Source organism: Pteropus medius, unplaced genomic scaffold (genome assembly GCF_902729225.1).
Source record: "Pteropus medius unplaced genomic scaffold, Ma_sr-lr_union100, whole genome shotgun sequence".
Classification (NCBI taxonomy): Eukaryota; Metazoa; Chordata; class Mammalia; order Chiroptera; family Pteropodidae; genus Pteropus; species Pteropus medius.
The window spans coordinates 3,098,532-3,119,776 of record NW_024351729.1 but is presented as its reverse complement, the minus strand read 5'-3'; the positions used below and the strand labels follow the sequence as shown (position 1 = coordinate 3,119,776).

General features: G+C 38.8%; 1 protein-coding gene and 1 long non-coding RNA gene across 3 annotated transcripts in view; one reads left to right on the top strand and one right to left on the bottom strand.

The window, feature by feature from the left end:
• Positions 1 to 909, bottom strand: part of LOC120587483 (uncharacterized) — a 44,172-nt gene extending 43,263 nt beyond the window's left edge. The window contains exon 1 of the long non-coding RNA XR_005648978.1: positions 695 to 909. This is a non-coding gene — a long non-coding RNA (uncharacterized LOC120587483). The remainder of the gene's footprint in view (positions 1 to 694) is intronic.
• Positions 910 to 1,021: 112 nt separating this feature from the next.
• Positions 1,022 to 14,032, top strand: CAVIN2 (caveolae associated protein 2). Of its 2 annotated transcripts, none has more exons than XM_039844297.1 (2): positions 1,022 to 1,624; positions 11,656 to 14,032. In XM_039844297.1, the coding sequence occupies exons 1-2, from the start codon at positions 1,295 to 1,297 to the stop codon at positions 12,448 to 12,450; spliced, it is 1,125 nt and encodes a 374-aa protein (XP_039700231.1). In that variant the 5' UTR covers positions 1,022 to 1,294; the 3' UTR covers positions 12,451 to 14,032. The 2 variants fall into 2 exon arrangements, with proteins under 2 accessions (XP_039700231.1, XP_039700230.1); XM_039844296.1 differs by having other exon boundaries at positions 1,023 to 1,777.
• Positions 14,033 to 21,245: the final 7,213 nt, after the last annotated feature.

The following is a 21,245-nucleotide window of genomic DNA, read 5'->3' as shown; positions in this document are numbered from 1 at the left end:
GAATGGCACTTTTCCATTATCAATCCCTACCCAATATGAGCTGGCATTTGTTCTTCTCAAAACTGTTCATAGAAGGCCTATTACAAACTTCCTGCTGAAAGCACTTTCAAGGGCTGAATACATTTAAAACCAATTCAAGCATGTAAAGTCGTTTTAGGAAATAAGCCCCACATCTCAAGGGCTCAGATGAGAAGGGCCATGTTTTAGAACAGGTGTGCCACTTCACTGAACAGGAATTTGGAAATGTCAAACATTAGAAGCACTTCAGAAACTCCAACTCAACCTGCCTGACAGTCACACTTCTGGGCCCATGGCAATAAATGCCTTACAGAGATGGGTATTTGAGAAAATCTCAGTAGGGATTGAAAATTATTTAAAACGAATAAGCATGGTAGATTCTTAAAGAGACCAGGATTTATTTACTGGGGGAAGGAGACTCCTCTTTCGATTTTACTTCTCAAAAGAAATTCCATATTTATTTAAAAAAAAAATTGTTCAAAAATTTTCCATCTATTACATGATAACAGTCCAAAACAGCATTTCATGTTTTAACATCCCTGAAGCTCAGTCTCATTCGACTTATCTTGCATGGCCAATTACAAGGGTAATAATAAGAACCGGGCTGTTTTCTTTGTCATTATCAGGATTACTTCCATGCCTTCGGAAATTAACAACACAAGCTGGCTCCAAGTACCTTTTAAACTTGGCCTCTCTCAGGACACGAGGTGTTCTGCAGCCCGTCAGTCAGTTCTAGGACAAATGCAAACAATACTTTCCGTTACAATAACTTGTATCCAGGAAGGAAAAAAAAAAAAAAAAACCCCAACCAGGCACTCTGTTGCATCTGTAGCATAGCAGCCAGAGAAAAGTTTACTAGCTTTAGCCAATTGGAGGCTGTGGAGCTGGGCCAGGTTAGCATGTTTTTCTCCGCCCCTAGATGAAGTCATGATTGAAATATGGCTTGAACTTATTTTTAAAAGGGAAGAGGAGTGGGAAAGAAAAGCTAAACCTGCAGGAAAGTGCCCTGGGCTGGGGAGAATGTGGTTAGGAAGTGTGAGCGTACTTCTGAACTCTGAGTAGTTCTCAGTTCTGTAACCTTCGCCTCCCACTGGGTGGAGTAGGGCTTTTAAGAGCAGCTGGAATGCATTTCCCCAGATCAGTGTAGCCAGTTGTTGCCTGTCTGAACTTCTGCCAGTCCTGGAGAGGTGCTCTGAGCTCAAACCAGCCAGCCTTGCTCTGCACTCCTCACCGCCGTCCCCACTGGAGCAAGAAGAACGTTCCTACCTGTCCAGCCATGGGGGAGGACGCTGCACAAGCTGAAAAGTTCCAGCAGCCGGGTTCTGGCTTGCGGCAGGAGAGGCCAGCCAGCCCTAGCCCAGTGCCTTCCTCCACACCGAGCCCCAGCCTGAACCTGGGGAGCACAGACGAGGCCATTCGGGACAACTCGCAGGTGAACGCCGTCACGGTGCTCACACTCCTGGACAAGCTGGTGAACATGCTAGATGCCGTGCAGGACAACCAGCACAAGATGGAACAGCGGCAGATCAGCCTAGAGGGCTCTGTGAAGGGCATCCAGAACGACCTCACCAAGCTCTCCAAGTACCAGGCCTCCACCAGCAACACCGTGAGCAAGCTCCTGGAGAAGTCCCGCAAGGTCAGTGCTCACACGCGCGCAGTCAAGGAGCGCATGGAGAGGCAATGCGCGCAGGTGAAGAGACTGGAGAACAACCATGCCCAGCTCCTCAGACGCAACCATTTCAAAGTGCTCATCTTCCAGGTCAGTGCCCCCTACTCCTCCCACCCAGCTGGGACTCAAGTTTATGAGAGATCGGCCTGTTTCTCAAGGCCATTTGTCTGTGAGATGGTACATCTGTTCTGTCTGTCAGGGATCACACGCACAAGGCATTGTCCCTGTCTGCCTTCAGCAGGCGAGTGTGAAATCTGCACACACTATGGGAATTTCCCAGGTCACTGCAGCCTAACCCAAAGCAGATGCCCCAGGGGTTAGTAGGCCAGGGTCATTTATTTGTCAGGGAGCACCTGGATGCACTTCATACAGGTTGGGAAGGTGAGCAGATGCACAGGCACCCAGTCAAATCTATTTGTCTCTTTGCATTATGAACTTGGGGCTCTGACTGCAGCTATGAGTCGCACAGGGCAAATTAATTCAGTGGCTGTTTATTAACTCTTTGTGGTAATGAGATAATCATGTGAGGATTCTGTTTGGTTTGATTGTTGGTTAGTTTTTAAATAAAGAAGTTAAACTCATAGCTGTTTAAAGTAACCCTTTGTCCAAAGCCTATCAGTGTTTTGGGGACTGACCAGATATTGAAAACTGATTCCATTAGAGTTGAACTAGCATCTTTCTATTAAGACTCTTGGCCAAAGCAATCTTGTTGAGTTCTTTTCTAGCAAATGATGCAATAAAAATATAGAGCATAACTCTTTACAAACACACTAAATATGCTTCTCATTGCTCACAGAGACCACAACTGCAAAGTAAAATAAAAGCAGTGTTATCAGTTTAAGTTACAAAGGCTAGTCTTGAATATTTTCTGCTTCCAATGGTTGCCTTAGAATAAAAAGGTCACTTTAATTTTTTAATGCATCAATGATGCAATTAATGTAGCAAGAGGCTATCTGGGGACAGGGAGATTGCGTGGGGCTGTTGTTCAGACAAGTGGTGGGCATTTGTAAATCCAAGGGCAGCCCTGCCTAATGCTGGAAGCCCTTCCGCCCAGTGGAACCCTGCCAGCACAGAGCCCAGGAATCAATTGCCATCCCTGCCCCAGGGCTGTCTTGTTGTGACCATGTGAATAGGAGAGGATTTCAAAGCCATGGAGGGGAGAGGCTATAACCAACTGTTTGATTGTGAAAGGCACACAAGAAGAGCCTTCATCTCCCAAGAGAGATTTAGAAATTGGGATTTAAACCAAGGGAGCCTTCTTTTTCTAAAAGAGTCCACTCTGCCAAGTTAGAAACTAAGCCTTCTTCCTCCCATAAAAGGAAAGACTCATCTGGCTGCTTTTTTGTCCTCCCCAAATTGCACTTGATGTTGTAAAGCTTCAGGCAGCTGATGTCCTCCTATACCTTGCAGGCTTTTGCAGCCCGGAAATTTTTTAGCTTTAATGCAAATGGAATAGCTTTTCATGCACCAGATGAACTGAAGAGATACGGTAACTGTGCCTTTCTTAAGCCATATAAGATTCTTACTTTATTAGCCTAAAAGATATTAGAAATCTTAACTCTCGAGGCATTTCTAAATTAAATACTGATCTCCAAACAAAACTAAACATGTACAGACCTGTTTAAATCTGTCATCAGAGGAAATTTCCCTCTTTCCAATATGAATCAAGGAGATTATCTCTTGTCCTATTCCTCAAAGAGGAAAAAAAACATGTATTTATCTAGTAGAGGAAAATCACAATTTGTCGGGATTGGTTCTTGTTTTCTTTTGCCACGGATGTTCAGTAGATGTTAGGGGGAGGAGTGGAGAGGATATGTGACTAAAATTTCAAGAGAATTATAAATCTGACATTAAAAAAAAAACAATTATTGGGAAACTTAAGGACACATGCTGCTCCTGAAGCCCTGCCACAATGGTTTCCTGTTTTGTCACATTGGATTGACAGGCGCGAAATTACAGCCAGAAATGGTAAAAACTCTCCTTAAAGTGAGTAAAAGGTAAAATGGGGGTGCTCATGACCAAGGTGGGGGTTAGAGAATCCAAAGCAACTTGTTCAGGCTCCATTCTGGGCCTCTCAGTAGACAGCCCCCAAAGACACTTAATTTTAAAAAGAGCAGTTTAGGAAGCAAGGAATTGGACCTTAAGCCATGTAAGATCCTTTATTCGACTAAGGATATTAGAAATTTCAACTCTGATTATTAAAAATAAAAAACAAGTTCAGTTCCTTGGTGGAAAGGTTGCTTTCTCTTGATCCTTCTTAAAGTAAGGGTTTTAGGGTAGTAATTATGCCAATGGATAAAACAATAACTTGTATTAGAGGGTCGTCCAGAATAGGGGTTGAAAAGATAAATTTTACCATAAAACACTGGTTTAAATCCTAGTTTCACCACCTGCCAACTGTGTGTACATTTTTGTAGCTTCTCCAAACTTCTGTCTCCTCATCTGTACACTGAAGATATTAATAGAAGCAAAAATCTTTTGAGCTCTTAATAACTCTGCCTATCATCTTTTTGTGTATTTTCTCATTTCCCCCCAATTTACAGATGAAGATGTTGAGATGTTTAGATCTTGTCTGAAGTTATAGAGTAAGCAAGAGGTGACGCTGAGGTTTGAAAGCACATTTGATTGATTCCAAAGTGTATGCTCTTAAACATTAATTCTTCTTCCCTAGTATCTCTCTCCTAGGGTGAGGAATAATGGAATAGCATACTTAAAATGGTTAGTGATTGGCATGGTACAAGAACTCAAGAATAGAAGCTCTTCCAGGGTAGATTTGAAATGCATTTGCAGAGAGAAGAGGCTACACTTTTGCTTGGTTAGAAATATGCCTCTTAAGTAAAAACTGATCTCACCCTACCCAGGATGTTAAAATAGCTATGCTTATGCTTTATCAGTTGAGATTTATTAAAAGTTACATACACACATACACACACACTTACATACTCACACACATCCACTCCCTGCCATACCTTATATAACAACTACCATGTTGAAATCAGTATTATGTCACCACCGCTATGAAAGAAGGAAAGAACCTATCCTAAAGAGACCCTTCTGATAGCAGGACAGTCTTTACAGTACGGCAGAGGGTGGGTGTTTCCAAGACCTGCAGAGAGAGAGGAGGGCAGGTAATGTACCAGGTACTATTTTACATCTTTAAGTTATTTTTGTCACTTTCAGTTCACTCAAATGCTATGCTAGTCTTTCCCCTACTAAACCCATTGGTTTCTAGTCTAAGACAAAAATATAATGTAAAATAAGAGAGTGAGGAAGGAAAAACTGTCACCTGACTTGAGCATATTTAGTACTGTAGTGTTTAGAAGATTACGTTTCTAGTTTGTAAAGTCCTATTGTGTCTTCCAATATCTGCAGGTGCTTTTTGGTCGGATGGTTAGTTGATTGGTTGGTTGGTTGGTCAGATCATCTACTAGCTACTTACACATTTGCATTTTTGAAATTCCAAACTTTGTCCTTATTTTGTATTATTTAAAACTTAAATCTGTGCTGGACTTACAGATTTAAGCCTCTCGTGCCTTAACAATTATTTCAAATTATAGCCAGTAGTATCTAAACTGGAGAAAATTCACCTCCCTTTGAATAATAAAATAAATTGTAACGTCCTTGTTAAACTTAGCTGCTTTCCTTTCTTACATTTTTTAAAGTAATAGCTTAAGGTCAATGTTCGGATTCAAAATACTGTGACAGTACCCAGTATAAATGAAATGAGACTCAGAGAGGTTGCTGATTAAAAAGCAAATGCCACAGACTAATAAAACTAATTCTTTGCCCGTAAGTACGGCTCTCTTTTCCTAAAAATAGATTTCGTACGGAAAATCAGTGAATTTACAGGCAAGAGGAAATTTTCTCTGTTGATTGAAGAGACTAGAATTTCACAGGTAACTGACCCTGCCTGAGGGTGCAATGCCCACTTATGCCCTCTTAAGGTTCTAGTAATGATTATTTGAAAAAGCAGTTTGGGAATGATTTCAAATCCAGAGAAGAAAATGAGAGTACTCATGGACAGCTTACACTTTCATCCACATAAAATTGTGAAATTGGGTGAAAAGAGTAGAGGTTAGATATTTGCTGTGGATATATTCGTGGAGAATCAAGCCTATAAATGTGTTCAAATATTCATCATTTGGTTTCCTTCGATGAAATCAGAATTTTAGAAAGGTGCTAAAAGTGTAATGACTTCAGACTATTTTAAAATTGATTTTTTAAAAGATTGTACATTCTCTATCCAAAGCCACTGCTCTGAAAAATGCTAAATTAGTAACGACTTAGAAGAAATGGGGATATAGATAATCAAAGACGCCTTTATATTGCAACTCTTGATGTTTATATCACATTGATTAATGTTCCTATAGTAGGATATTGGTTTCAATATGCTACTTATTCCGTGCCCTTTTAGTTTGTGAGATAAACAAAATACTAATCTTTATTGTTATTATTTACACTTATGGAATGTCAGCACTCCCTCAGGCACTTTAAGTGAATAACTGATTATTGTTGGTATTTCTTCAAAAGAATTATTACTTTCTCTCATATTAAAAAATGAAACTCTTTCTCAGATGCAGCCCTTCCAAGTAAATGTTGCCTCTTCTGTTGTTTTTTAATCTATATTTGTTCAAATTGAATGAAAAATGTTCTCCAGTGGAGCTCAGGTCCTTTAGTTTTGTTTCTTGCATGAAACAAAAAAAACATATTTGCCATTAGTATGCTGTGAGACTGCTTCTACAATTTGTTAATTATTTTTCACGGGATTTAGGTTAATATCACAGAATCAAATATTTTACAGCTGGAAAGCACCTTAATAATCATTTAGTTTAACCTCATTTGATATCAAAGAAGCAGAGGCTCTGAGAAACAAAGTGACTAGCAAGGCTTCATTTTATTAATAGAAATTATAGAGTCAAATCGTGAAATTAGTAAAAACAAACACTATAATTCCACTATGGCAAAGTTCATGTTTAGTGGGTTTTCTACATCAGCTTTTAAATAATTGAGCGTGATTTGGTTTTTGTTTTGTTTTGTGTCCTTTTGTGTGTAACAAAGAACACCTAACCAATGTGATCTTAAAAAAGAATTGAACCCTTGATAACACTGAAAAATAATGAAACTTTTAAATCCTCCAGAATGTGAAAGACTGCTCAGGGATTATAACTAATGCATTTTATTCTTATGACTTGCTGATTCCACCGACAGTTGCCTTAGGGGTGCAGTTCTAATCAATCGCTTTATCCACTTGGTAATCTATACCTCAGAAACACAAATTGGAGAAAACCATCAATGTGTAAAGAGACCTATAAATCAGAATGTCAGGTGGGCATAGCTCCATTTTAATAACTAGTATTTAGAGATTATTGGGTAAAACATTTCATGGACACAAATTTTTGGTCCTCATATTTCTCTAGGATGCTACCACATCCCTGTGGGAATGACAGCCATTGTTATTTTCTTCTAACGACGAGGATGATAAGTTAGTGACAAGAGAGCAAACTACTGGCTTGTCTCTCCTTATTCAAGCTTTTCAACCTTTTAAAAGTGACTTACTGTAGACTTCCTTTTCCGATGCTAGTCATAGAATCTCCTTCTCTTTTAAAATGTGATTATCTATATACATGCACAGAAGATTTGCTTCCATAAGCTTCAACCCAAGAAGTATCCAGCAGGTTGGCAAGTTTCTCTGTGTTGATATCCACATGCACAACTGAGATTATTAGTTCACGAGAAGTAATATAAAGAGCAAACAAACTCAAGTGCAAGAAAAAATGCCACTTCTCAAGAGTTCTTTCCACTCCTTTTCTCTTTTATGCCGCAAGCATATCATTTATATATGTTTGAAGTATGCTGTTTAATTCTCTCATCCTTTGAAAATTCCTAAGGGTCCTTGTGAAAGGTCAGAACCAGGAGCAGCTGCATCAGTGGAGCCTGAGTATCTTTTTGAAAATAAATCTCTAGGACAAATAGTCATCTGCTGCTGGGGCCTCTACTTGGTAGAACTACCCAAGGAAGCAATGCAACCCACAAGGGATGCCATGTGAAGTCATCAAAACCCCTAGTAGATATATGAGTAGCATAAGTAAGCAATGACAGAATTGAAGATATATAGTTGATCCTTCCCCTTGAAAGAGCTTATAATCTTGGAATCTGAAGTGAAAGCAGATCAAAAACCTTATGACAGTGAGCTAAAGGTGGAAGTGTCACCTTACCTATAGGCAAGTGAAATATCAAGTGTTTCTTTGAGGTGTTTGTGTCCTGAGCAAGGACATATGCAGGTGAGAGTGGGCACCTTAGGGACAGTGCAGTTACGGACGATCTACTGTCTGAAGTTCAAGTTGAATTTTCACCATTGTAATACTTCATAGTCAAATATGATGCCTACGTTTTACTAAAGAATAGAGATTTTGAAGAGAGTATTTTTCTGCTTCTAAACAATCATTATTGAAAGGTAAGACCTTCCTGTGTGAAAAGAAAAGGCTCACCTTCAGAGTAGATGCCATAAGAAGCCACAAAATAAACACTGCCCAGTAGACAGAACACAAAATGTTTCTTAAGTAATTAAAATGACAGCAGAAGCTAACAGTTAGCCAAGAAGAAATACCTCACTTGTTTCCAGTTGTATAAAGACACATCCAACTCATTCTGGATTATGTCTGTCCCTGCTGGTTTTATTTTCATAGCTGGCATTAAAGAGCACTTGTATAAATTTCCCTGGCATTGCACAAAGGAGTTCAATTGGGTTTCCCACGATCTCTCAACTGCCCTCATATATGCAGTGTGTTTCTACCACAGATCCCTTCTGATTGACCTGATCATGCACATTCCTCAAATGTCCTCAAAGGGTACATGATGAGAGACAAGGGTCTAAGATTCAACATAATAAATTCAACATAATAATAAATTTACATTTAAATTAAAAAGTACAATATTATTAGTTTAATTCTTTTAGCAGTAGAGTTAATATGTCTTCCTTTTGTTGAGGTTGAAGAAAGAAAAGTTATCAGAGTAATCCTTTGATTACCCTGAGAAATTGTACTACACAAATGTACCTTCTCTCTGATAACTAAGACTTCTTTTTACAGTTTTCTATCTGAATTTGCCTTCTTCACTGAGGACTTTTAATACCATTTCACTGAGCTCTTGGTTTCTTCCTTTCCTGCAAGCCACTCCTGTCAAACCATCCCAATCCTCTTGTCAAACCCCAGAAGTAATTTTGCTTCCAGACTAAGCATCAAAGTCCTAGCTATTCCTGCAGTCTGCCCCTCTTATCACTAAGAATAAAATCCTTCCTTAAAAGTGGAAACCACTGTACCACGTAGGCCTTAGGTTCTTCTCATTTCCCAGTGACAACAATGATCAGCCAACTTCCTTCTACAGAGAGAAACCCATTTTTTTGTAGTCTTCAAGACTAGCCAAGAGAGGGGCTTGAAATCTCCACTCCAGCCACCCTCACAGTTGTCTTAGAAAGCCACCTTACCCAACATACTCTCATTTGACAAGTAGCTGTTGAGCTGCCAGGAACTATTCTAGTTGCCGGGGCATAACAGTGAACAAGAGACAGAAATTCCCACTGGCATGAGGAGTATATGCCAATGAGATAGACAAGTTGAAACTTGAAACATGTGGAAGTTGCACTCTGTAAAAGTTTATGTCATATATGATTTGTGAGAATCCCATACTCCTTTCAATTTTTCACTTTGTCTTTTATAGTATGTTTTTTTTTTAATTTTTTTATTAAGTTTATTGGGGTAACATTAGTTAATATAATTATATAATTTTCAGGTGTACATTATAATTTGACATCTCTATATTCTCTTGTGTGTTCACCACCCAAAGTCCAGTTTCCTTCAGCTACCACATATTTGACCCCCTTTACCGCATCCACCTCCCTCCTCAACCCCCTCCTCTTACCCTCTGGTAACCATTAGTCCATGAGTCTCTGTTTGCCCTGTTCATTTGTTGATTTTAAGTTTATATCCCACATATAAGTGATATCATGTGATTTTCAACTTTTTCTGTCTGGCTTATTTTGCTTAGCATGATTATCTCGCTGTCCATCCATGTTGTTGCAAATAGCAGTATTTTATCTCTTCTTATGGCTGAGTAATATTCCATATACTATGATTTTTGACATTCAAAATGGGAGAGTGTGGCAAGAGCTTTGGGAAAGAAATCCTGGATTTCTTCACTCTTCCAAGGATTCTGTTTAACCGGGCGTTCTGCTTTTTACCTCTACCCAAGACTTTATCCTTTGTTTCAAACAGTTTATAGAAAGAGCTCTGGTTTGTGTATGTGTGTGTATAAGGGGGCAACAGGGGGCTGTGTCTTCTCAGAGTATCATAATTATACCATTCAATGGTAATAAGGAGAGGAATTTTTAAGTTTCTCTATATCAAAACTGTTCATTTAGTCTTTGTGGCAGGAAGTTAAAAAAGTATGTGGGCTTACTGTTAGAGCATTTTTTTTTATTATTATTATAACCCCAATTTTTCAGTCAATCAACATTGCAGAATGAGAGGGGAAGTTCTCACCATTCATGTGAACTTTGCATGAAGTTTCAATCAAGGTAGACTTTTACATTCACTACATCTGGTTATTTTTCCAACTGAAAAGTACTGGATAGTCCGCAGTATAATCATGTAACATTGCGGCCTTGGTTGAAGCCAGGATGGCATGGATTTGGGAGCCTGGCCCACCTCAGCCTTCCTACAGAACCCCTACTGTCCTGAGAGTGCAGTTTGAAAGCTGCTAATCTAGGACATTCCTCTTGTTCATATTTGGAAGAACCTGAGACCCAAGGAGATTAAGTTATTTGCTGACAGTCACACAGCCATTTAGCAGTACAGCAAGGACTGAGACTTGGGCCTCCTGTCACACATGCTTTCTACTGTGCCATTGCTTTCAATGAAAATGTGGAGGCACCTTGCTGGCTGGCTCTCATTTTTCAATATTCAAAGCAAATATAAAATTCAGAGGGATTTCTATACAGTGTGATCCAGGTCTGTCTAAATTCAAGTCTCCTTGCTTAGCAGCACTGGAGAACCATCTCCCTTACAGTCTGGAGGTAGGTTCTCAGGCTCTGCTCCCCAAGGTATGGCAAGAGGCAGATCTTTGCCTGTATGCCTACAAGCTGGATATAGTGATGGGGGCAGGAAGAGAAATTCCTGAGCTGCTGTCCTCACTTTTAACTCTAGGTGGGGGCCAAATTATTCTTGCCCCCGGAAGCCCTGTTTAACAATAAACATTTGAAAAGCCATACTTGGCAGCATATTTCCCCTGTACTACTCTAAAAATGACCATAGTTTGCTACCTTTCCTTACTAACACCCACAAAGGATATACTAAACCAAAGGATTTGTGAGTGGGTCCCCAGTAAGGTTTGGCCTTGTGTGTCTTCCTCTCAAATTATGTCATCAGAAAAATTAGTGTGTACTCTCGAACAGATACCAAAGTTGACCATATCCTTTACTTCTGACTTCTAGTTAGGGAGGGAACCTGATCAAGGCTTTACATGGTGTCTGACACTTGAGGACCTCCCAGTTCTCACTCTGCTCCCATCTTTTAACTTCCAACTTTATCTCTAGGCTCTTTTGCAGTGGGATTTTGGCAGGAACAGGGAAGGGCAGAAGAGAGGGTTCATAGTAACTTTCTTTAGCACTGTTATCTAGACAGCTTCCTGGTCTATCTGAGCCACAGCCCACTTCCCCCTCTGCCTGTCACTGATAGAGCCCTTTCCAGATGCCCTCATAATCTTTTCAATAGGCAGTCCTTGGCCTTATCCATCCTGAGGGGGCAGGGGGGATGCCTTGACCAATTTAAAATTAACTCTCCATGCTCTAGAAAGCTGAAGCCACAGACGTTGGGTTTCTATCATGCCGAAAACACATATCACAAATTGCAGCAGTTCAAGACTATTTGTGAAATGTGTTACTAACATGAAATCTGCATTGTCCATCTTTTCAGGAAGAAAATGAGATCCCTGCCAGTGTGTTTGTGAAAGAACCAGCTTCCAAGCCACTGGAAGGGAAGGACGACCTCGCTGATGAAAACAAGTCCCTGGAGGAAACCTTGCACACGGTGGACCTCTCATCCGAGGATGAATTGCCCCACGACGAAGAGGCCCTGGAAGACAGTGCAGAGGAAAAGATGGAGGAAAGCAGGGCAGAAAAAATAAAAAGATCCAGCCTCCAAAAAGTGGATAGCCTCAAGAAAGCATTTTCTCGCCAGAACATCGAGAAAAAGATGAACAAGCTGGGGACGAAGATTGTATCTGCAGAGAGGAGAGAGAAGATTAAGAAATCTCTCGCTTCCAGTCATCAGAAAATATCCTCAGGAAAAAGCTCCCCCTTCAAAGTCTCTCCCCTCACTTTTGGTCGAAAGAAAGTCCGAGAGGGAGAAAGCGCGACAGAAAATGAGACCAAGTCTGAAGACATGCCTAGCAATGACCAGATGCTGAATGATCACGAGGAGAGCTCCTTCGCGGAGGGTCATTCCGAAGCATCCCTCACCAGCGACCTGGTGGAAGGGAAGGGAGCAGAGGGAGATGCTGGGAGGGCGGCCTCCAGAGGGAGTAACTCTGGCATGGACAGCAACGTGGACTTGGCTATTGTGGAAGATGAGGAAGAAGAGTCGGTGGCCCTGGAACAGGCACAGAAGGTGCGCTATGAGGGAGGCTACGTGCTGGCCTCTGAGGACGCTGAGCAGTCAGATGAAGAGCCGGTGAAGCCAGCTGTTCTCCAGGTGGACCAGACTGCCTAAACAGCACAGGCTGCTGTGCGAGTCCTGTGCCTTCACTTAGATCAGGAACCAGGGCTTAGAACAAACTCCTGCACATCAGCATCTCCAGCACCATCCACTCGCTACTTTGCTATTGTCCAAGCAGTAATCATTTACTACATAGCAGCAGCACACACGTGACCAAGATTTACTGTGAAGGCAACCCGTCAGGGGCTCCCTTTTAATTTGCTCTTAGGTTCTGTTTCTGTAGAATTTCTCCAACATTGCCCAGAAGAAGAAATGGAGCAGTTAAAAAACGCTGACCAATTTGGCTTAGTCAGAAAAACCATAGGCTACTTAGAATGCTAGTCATGAAATGTGATTAATTTTTTTGTCATTCCATAAGCTTGCAGGATAGAGTACCAGTAAAATATTGAATTTCCTCAGAACTCTGTGAATCTAAGTGTGTGATATATAATATACATATGTATTTAAGCTAAAGATGTAACTACTTTATATTTTAAGAAGAAAACATTTTTTTAAAAGGTAAAAGAGGAATTTCAGTTGGCCATCCACTTAATAGAAGCCATCGTTTATGAAAATGAAGTAAAAATTGAAAGATTGTAATATTTATCTAGTACAGTAAGATATGTAGAAAAGTCAGGACTATTGGGAAAAGGAAACTAAGGAGATGTTGGAAAATAAAAGAAACAGGAAGCAATGCCAATGAGAATGAAGACAGAGAAAAAAGTATGTGCTTAAAATAGAATATTTACAATATTAGATCAAGTATTTCACTCCTTAAATAACAATACTAAAGACATTCATATATCTTAGAATAATGTCACGATATTTTTCTAACATTTTCAAATAATATAAAAAACACAATTACTATGTTAAAGCTGCATTTTTCTTAATAAAAGACATTACAAATATTTCTTTAAGGAAACTCAAAAGGATGTCTCTTTAACATTAGAATGAACACAATTCTTCAAAATTAATTAATACATACTGCCTTTTCTAAGAAGTTGGATCATACTATTCTTTAATGTTTTTCAAATTCAAAATAACCCTTATACTCCAAATGTAGGTTTATAAGATGTTAAAATCAACAGATTTGGGAAGGGAAGTCTGTTTTTCCTTTTTTATACATAATGGTAATTTTATTCCAGGTCATATTTTATTTATATATTAATTTCACCGAATTTTAATGTTTCTTAACTTTTTAATGCATGCTAGTGTTTATGTATATGTGAACGTTTATTTAGATGAGGTAATTTTTACTACTGCCTAACATTATACTAAAATATTGCTTCATCTGTTTTAATTACAGAATGCTACTGTTTTGAGGAAACTATTAAACTATACTTTAAAGACAGGTAGCAAGCAGCAAATTCCCTAAATTTAGTATGTACCACTCATTATAAGTACCTTCACAAATACAGGTAGTCCAAGACAGTATTAACAAACTGCTTTGTCTTATGAAAAGGATAGGATTAACCAATGTGTCGATGACATAACTCTACAGCTATGTCCTTATTTTGCAGTAATGTACCCCAATATTAGATTGCTGAACTAACAGCAGCTATGTTAAAGAAGACTAAATAAACCTAAATAAAAAGCACATAACAATGTCAGTTTTTTGGCAGAACAATTTTAGAACGAGCAGAAAGAATTGATTTTAAACTCTCCTCCAAACATAGCTGTAATGTTGATTGTTTCAGTCTTGATTTCCCTATTAACTCTGTTTCTCTTTTCCCTGATCTCATTTAGAAATCCAAGTCTCATTCTTCAAGTTTAACTTTCTTGACATCACCTTGCCAGCTCTGGAGAGCATCTGAATTTGTTGCAGCAGCTTGATGAATTTGATAGTTCCTTCTGCATTTTTATTGTTTGGTACCAGACCTTATAATACCTTAAGTGGCCTGCACACATGAATGTATTGAAGTGTACATTCAGTTTATTCATACAGGTAAAACTTTGTCTTCTGGAGCATCATACACTTGGTAGAAGACTTAATTTCACTAAGGGCCCTAAGCATGCCAGTTTAACCTTTATGGAGTTGCTATCACTTCTTGCCGCCAAGAAATTGGAGGATCCTGAGTTAATGTAATGTTTAGATTTCCTTTTAAAAAATGCTTATGTCATGTAGGGAAAAACTGCACTTAGGCATCATCTTAGATTTTACAAACAAACATTTATTCTATGTTCCACATTCGAGACATTAAAATCCTAAACAAAAAAAGAGAGAAGTGGGCCAGATGATTGTTGGAAAACACATACCGTGGGGATTACAGAGAGGAGCAGTTCTGGAAATGGAAGCTATTTGTTCTAGGTTATTGTTGAATCATTTGCATTCTGGTGAGGCTGCAAAGTCCCCAAATCAGATATGTCTTCTCCCCACCCATCCAATAACCCATTTCTAACTTTATGTGCCTGGAGCTCAAGGACTGGATTAGTTTTCCCCCAAAGATCGGTTATACATTAATAAGCACTGAGATCCATATCTTAGAAATATAATTCAGGAGTAAGAAGCATCTATTATGTAGATCATAAATCTCATAGAAATGTAACAAAGATGTCACTTTTCTACAAGATTTTATTTTTAAAATATATAGACATATATTTCAACAGGAATATTTTTCTGTCTCCACTTGGGAATCTAATATATGGCTAAATTTCTTTTTATACATTAAAATAAGAGACTCACACTAAGACCACTTCTGTATAAAATAAAGATTTTTCACATTTATTGTATGATGAAAGCCCAAGATATTTCTGCTTTTAGCACTACCTGTGCAGAAGATCAAGGTTTGAACCTCATGTGTTTCAGTCCACCATCAGGAAACTAGAAAGAAGCTCCTTTGACATAGCCAAGCTGCTAGTTTAAGTAAAGGTTACAGTGAAAGTCGTTTCCTACATTAAGACGCTAATGCTTAAGCTCAGTTAATTCTTGCTCCAAAGTTTGTTTACTGCCCTACAGCCCAAGTCTAAGTGATTTTATACTGGAGATTGAGAGGATGAGGAATCGAGGTACAGGCAGCAGTCATTATTATCAATTCCATAGCAACCACCAGTCTTTCTAAACACAGAGACTCCGACACAGCAAAACAAGTTTCAGATGAAATTGGCATTGCGACCCTTGTATTCTGCTTGATCTGGGTGCGGAGATAAAGACTTCTGCAGCCAGGAACTCATTCCTAAAGGGAACAGGCAGTAACTCCCATTATTAAAGATACATTCTTATTTTTGTTTCAACCATTGCATTGGGCTGCATTATTTGAAACACTGAAATGATTTTTAACTTTCTACAGAAACTGCCCCAATGAAGAAGCCACACCTTTAGCAAAGCATCTTGATAGTCATACATTTAAAGACTTCCTATTGTAAAATCAATTCATTAAATATTTATTGAGCAATGCAAACATTTGTTCCTCCTATTTTCTAAAATTCTTTGTGCTCAAAGCAGTAAGACACAAACATGGGGAAGAGGAAAATAAGATTTTTAATAGCTTACTTTTCACCAGGCTGGACATACAGTACCTACCACACACTAGACATGTTCACTATCTCATTTAATCAAACACATCCTATTAGAAAGGTACCATTTTTGCATCTGAGACTTTTGAAGTTAATTTACTCCAAATAGTAAGATGGAAGAGGGAGGAAACTCCAGAGTTCTTAACCACTCTTAAGTTCTCACTCATTGTGTTATAACTTAACTGTTTTTCCTTTGAAAGTCGCAGAGTTAAAAAACTTGCCTAAGTTCACATAACTATTGGGTGTCAGAGTGAGTGCTTGATGCCAGTCTGAAATCCATGCTTCTGTCAAACCAGACTCCCCAGTATATCACCCAGCTATGTGTAATGATGAATCGCTTTATAACCTGTTAGATGGTGTAATGTTAACTGCATTTTATTGGCTCTTACACAACATCACATACAGCTGTACTATGTAGATGATTTTGATGGTTGTCATACAAATGCTAAGATAAAGCAGCTCATGGCTCTTGGAGAGCCACAGAGGGGCTCCTAAGCTCCTTGGCATCGTTGACTGTCAGTGGCTGCAGGGTCTGCTTTGGGGCATGGTTTAATAAGGGCAAGCTGTCAACAGAGATAGATACTGGATCGGCTAATTCAAAGATGGCACAAAAAGTCTGCCTCAAACTCTTTAAGTTAAAAGAGTCATATTCCTGTGTCATGCTGGAGAAATCACTATACCCTGCCTGGACACATCCTCTCATAGGCTAAAAAAATGAGCAAATACCAAATCAGTAATAAAGGGTGGAAGGGGAAATATGGAGGCTAAGAAAGTAGGGTGAACCTTGAGGAGAGGGAGACCTAGCCTCTAATTATAATTTCCACAAAATCATTCGACTGTCTTCTCAAGGAAAACAGGATCTGGGTCAAGCAAATGCTGGTGTCTCAATTCCTGTGGTCAAGCAATCAAAGAAAACTCTCTAGACCGGCCTTCATCCATCAAGACATATGCAGAGGCAGACTTCTTCCAAAGGCTTTGGCAGGAGTCACAAACCCAAATGCCTAAAAGGCTCACCACACATGAGTGAAATGGTTGAGGAGGTGGCAGCAATTATGCCAAAGCTGTTATATGTGGGTTGTGTCCTCTCTGATGGGGCATCTTTATAATTCATCCACCCAAAGGTGTTACGTTTTTCCAATTCCCAAAAAAGGATGGTACATTCTAGGAGCCTCCCTGAATTAGGGTAAACTGGCAGCCACTACCCAACTCCAGTTTCTATGTAAGAAATCAGGCCCAGTATTGTCAAAATTTGAACTTCTTTTAAAAAGAGTCAAAAATCAGATTTCTTTTTACATGATATTCTCCTTGCTTTTAATTTTTGGCAACTAGCTCAAATCATTTTAAATGTTGTGCAAGCCAGTCATAACTGTCTGCCCTCTGAATGTAACCTAGACATGGGCCACAGTTTCTGACCCTTGGTCTACAGAAATGGAGGTTCTCGGGTTCTCCTTCCTGAGAAAGAGACACAAGAATAACAGCTACTAACAGAATTGGATTTTCCTTGAAAAACAAAACAGAACAAAACAAAACACAAAAACCTTCCTAGGGAAATATAAAATGTAAAAATACCCTTACCAGAACTCGTAAGAACTTTTTTCTTGCCGCTTACTGAATTTGTAAAGATTGCTGCTAATGTTGCATAGTTAATGCACTGAGGAGACAGTTGCCAATCATGTTGAAAGGTGTTTACAGGCACTTTAATGAAAAAGCACCACTTCTTGTTATTAGCATTGCTAGCTACCTGTGGGTTACCTGCAGAGTCTTTTGATGTCAAAGGGATTGGTATTTTTGGTAAACTAGGCATCGTGTGTGATTACTCTATTTCTATGTCGTAGTTGAAAAATATCTACTCATGTCAATAACTTAGAGGTCCTCTAGATGACAAAAAGCAAGTCTGCATTCTGCTTGGCCATATACCATAGCAAAATTGCCGGCCAATACTCCAATTCTTCAATTCTTTATTGTTTGTAATGAGGTACTAAAAGGAAAGAATACAGCTCATTTTTAGGGATGTTAAATTGAGCCTTCAGAGCTCAGAGTTGGAGAAAAAAAAAACTTGTACAGATTTAGCACATGGGGCAAGATGTCCTTTGTTAAGGAGAAACATTATGTTTACAACCACTTGAAGATCTACAGCAGCGGTCCCCAACCTTTCTGGCATGAGGGACCGGTCCTCCTATGAGAATCTAACACCTGATGATCTGAGGTGGAGCTGAGGCGGTGACGCTAGAGCTCGGAAGTGGCTGCAAATACAAATGAAGCTCCTCTCGCTGCCCTGCTACAGCTCACCTCCTGCTGTGTAGTCCAGTTCCTAATAAGCCACAGACGGGTACTAGTCCATGGCCTGGGGGTTGGGGATCCCTGCTCTAAGGGAACACAGGGAATATCTGTGTTCTCCAAGGTCCACTGCATGTTAACCGTTGCCAGACCCCCAAAGACATGCAGGCAAAGGCATTGTATTCTTATTTGAAAAATCAAATTTCTAAGGGCTTTAGATCAATAATTTTAAATCCCTGCATAACAAAAGGAAACTCCCTCCCAGGAGGAATGGAGAAAAGCAATATTTTAGTTTATGAAGTTGCCCCTGAAATTAACCAAAGAAAGGAAGACTGATGTGCATTGGGTATAATTTCATTATAATCTTTAGTTTTCTCTCTCTTTTTCTTTCTACAATCACTCTTTTTATTGTCAGAGACCAAAAGATCCTTCTCAATTACCTTGTAACTAGACTTCTCAGAGATTAAATAAAAGCAGTTAGACCTGAATTATCCAATAACCACGGGGAGTTTTTGTCTGCAAGAAATGTTTCCCCAATAAAGTTATTCATTTTGGAGAGGAAAATTTTATTAAGATTTATTACATTTATTGGGCATCTGTGGTAAGACAGAAGAATAAAAGAAAACCTTTGCCACTGAGAAATTATCTATTGAAGAAAGGGAAAGTGCTGAGTATCTCTTACATAAAGAATTTGAACTTATAGTAGCAAAGCAAAAGGGAACAAATAATTTGAGAGAAAAATAAATTTTCAGCCTTTAGGAAATTGTTATTTGAGAAATAGTCCTTAAGATAATGGAGATACTATAGCTCGGCTATGTAACATATCATAAATGTCCAGGATAGAGATGGAAGGAGGCTAAACTGTAGAAGCCATAGGTTTTCTGGAGTTAAAGAATACACAGAAATAGAAATTTCTCAGCTCTAAAGTATGAAACAAAATAGTGGAAGGGAGAGTCTGAGTGGAAGAAAACCTATAGTCTTTAAAATGCAACATCGACAGCAAGAGCACTCATTTCTTCTAATGAACAAGTAAATAAGGAGCACATACTGTATCAAGACCTGTGAGAGGTACCTGGTTCACCTAGTAGACAAGAACAAACCAGGTGTGCTCTTTCCTCCAGTTCCAGCATGCCCTGGAATAAACTGCTCGTTTAGTAACTGTCTAGACAATAGCTTTCAAGTTGATATTGTTTGGGGGTTTCGTTTTGTTTGTTCAATTTTAAGGAATTTCTTCTCATGAAAACACATTCCTAATTTATAATGTTACATATTATCTTTTCTAGGATGAGACAGGGATGAATAAATAAAATATACAATGGAAATCAATGAGAAAATTTGACTTTCTTTAAGTACAGTAACTTTATATTCAACTTCGAAAGAGCATCCTTACAATAAGAGTTGGGTTTTTTAAAATAACATTTATTATGTTTCTTTATTTAAGGAAAAAATATTTAAATAGGGAAATAATGACCCATAATCCTAGTGCCCAGATACTCTCTGCTATAATTGTTAATTTTCTTAAAAATAATACAGAAAAATAATAGTAGTTTTCTATTACTGTGTAACAAATTACCACAAACTTAGCAGCATTAAACAGCACTCATTAGCTCATGGTTCTGGAGGTCAGAAACCCAGCATGGTGTGCGGCTGGGTTCTCCTTCCCTTTCTTCAAGGCTGAAATCAAGGGATTGCCTGGGCTGAGTTCTTGTCTGGAGGCTCTGGGGAAAAATCTGCTACCATGCTCATTCTTCTTGGCAGAATTCTGTTCCCTGAAGTTGTAGTTCAGAGGTCCCCATTTCCTTGATGGCCATCAACCAGAGACTTCTCTCAGCTCCTAGAGACTGCTCACATTCCTTACCATGTAATCCTCTCCATCTGCAAGCCAGCAATGGCACATGCTATTCTTGTGCTTTAAATCTCTGATGATGATGATGACAATGACCACAGCGATGATGACGACTACTATTACTACAACAACTGCTGCTGCTACTACTATTGCTATTACTGCTATTTCTTATCCTCCACTAAGCAGCCAAAGAAAACTCTCTGCCTTTAAAGGGCCCCCGTGATTAGGTCAGGAACACCTGGATAATCTCTCTTAAAGTGAATTACATCACAATACATAATAAAATCACAAGAGTAAAATCCATCATATTCATAGACCTGGAGATTATGCAGGGCATGTACTCTGGGGAGATGGGAAATATTGGATCTATCTTAAAAGTTTGCTTATCACATCATGAAACAAGGTAAGGAAAGTTGAATGATGCCAAAAGGTATTAAATGAAAATTAAAGCTAGCCCTTTCCCCTTTCTTCCAATATCATAGCCCAGTGGTAGCCATGGTCAAGTTTTCTTACATATTCTCCAAGGGAAAAAATATAAAAGATACATAAGAGTAACATTTTACTTCTTTAATAGCTACATAAGAATAAGCAAAGAGATCAGCAATGAATTATCTCTAAAACCAAGACAGATTACTTATTATCCCAAGGATTTTTAAATTATGGAGTTTGCATCAGACCCATTTTTCTACCTGAAGCACTCACCTCTCAGAGCGGATGGGTTCTCTAGGCATCCCTATTTTGGAAAAAGAGTGAACTAATTTTTCTCCAAAGTAAATTTAAATAGTAACTTCTGAAGGAAGTGATCAGTTTAGACAAAAAGAAAGTATTTTATTATAAATTCCTCACATGTGAAAGAAAGGTACCAAAAAAGAAGAAGAAAGAAAGATGAGGAGGAAAAGAAGTAGGGGAGAGGGGACGAAGAAGAAAAAGAGGCAGAAAACAGAAAAGCAAAATAAATCAATTAAATTTAAATTAAAGGTGAGAATTCATCTATGCTTCAGAACAGGAATAAATTTCTACCTTCTAACCATTCCCACATCTTTTCTCCATAGCAACATCAAAGAAATAAAGTACTTTATTTCTTTTTTCCACAAAAGATGCATTTTTTTCTGCAAAAGATACATTTCTTTCTAATTACTATCATTCTAAAGTTCTTAAACTATATTGTTTGATC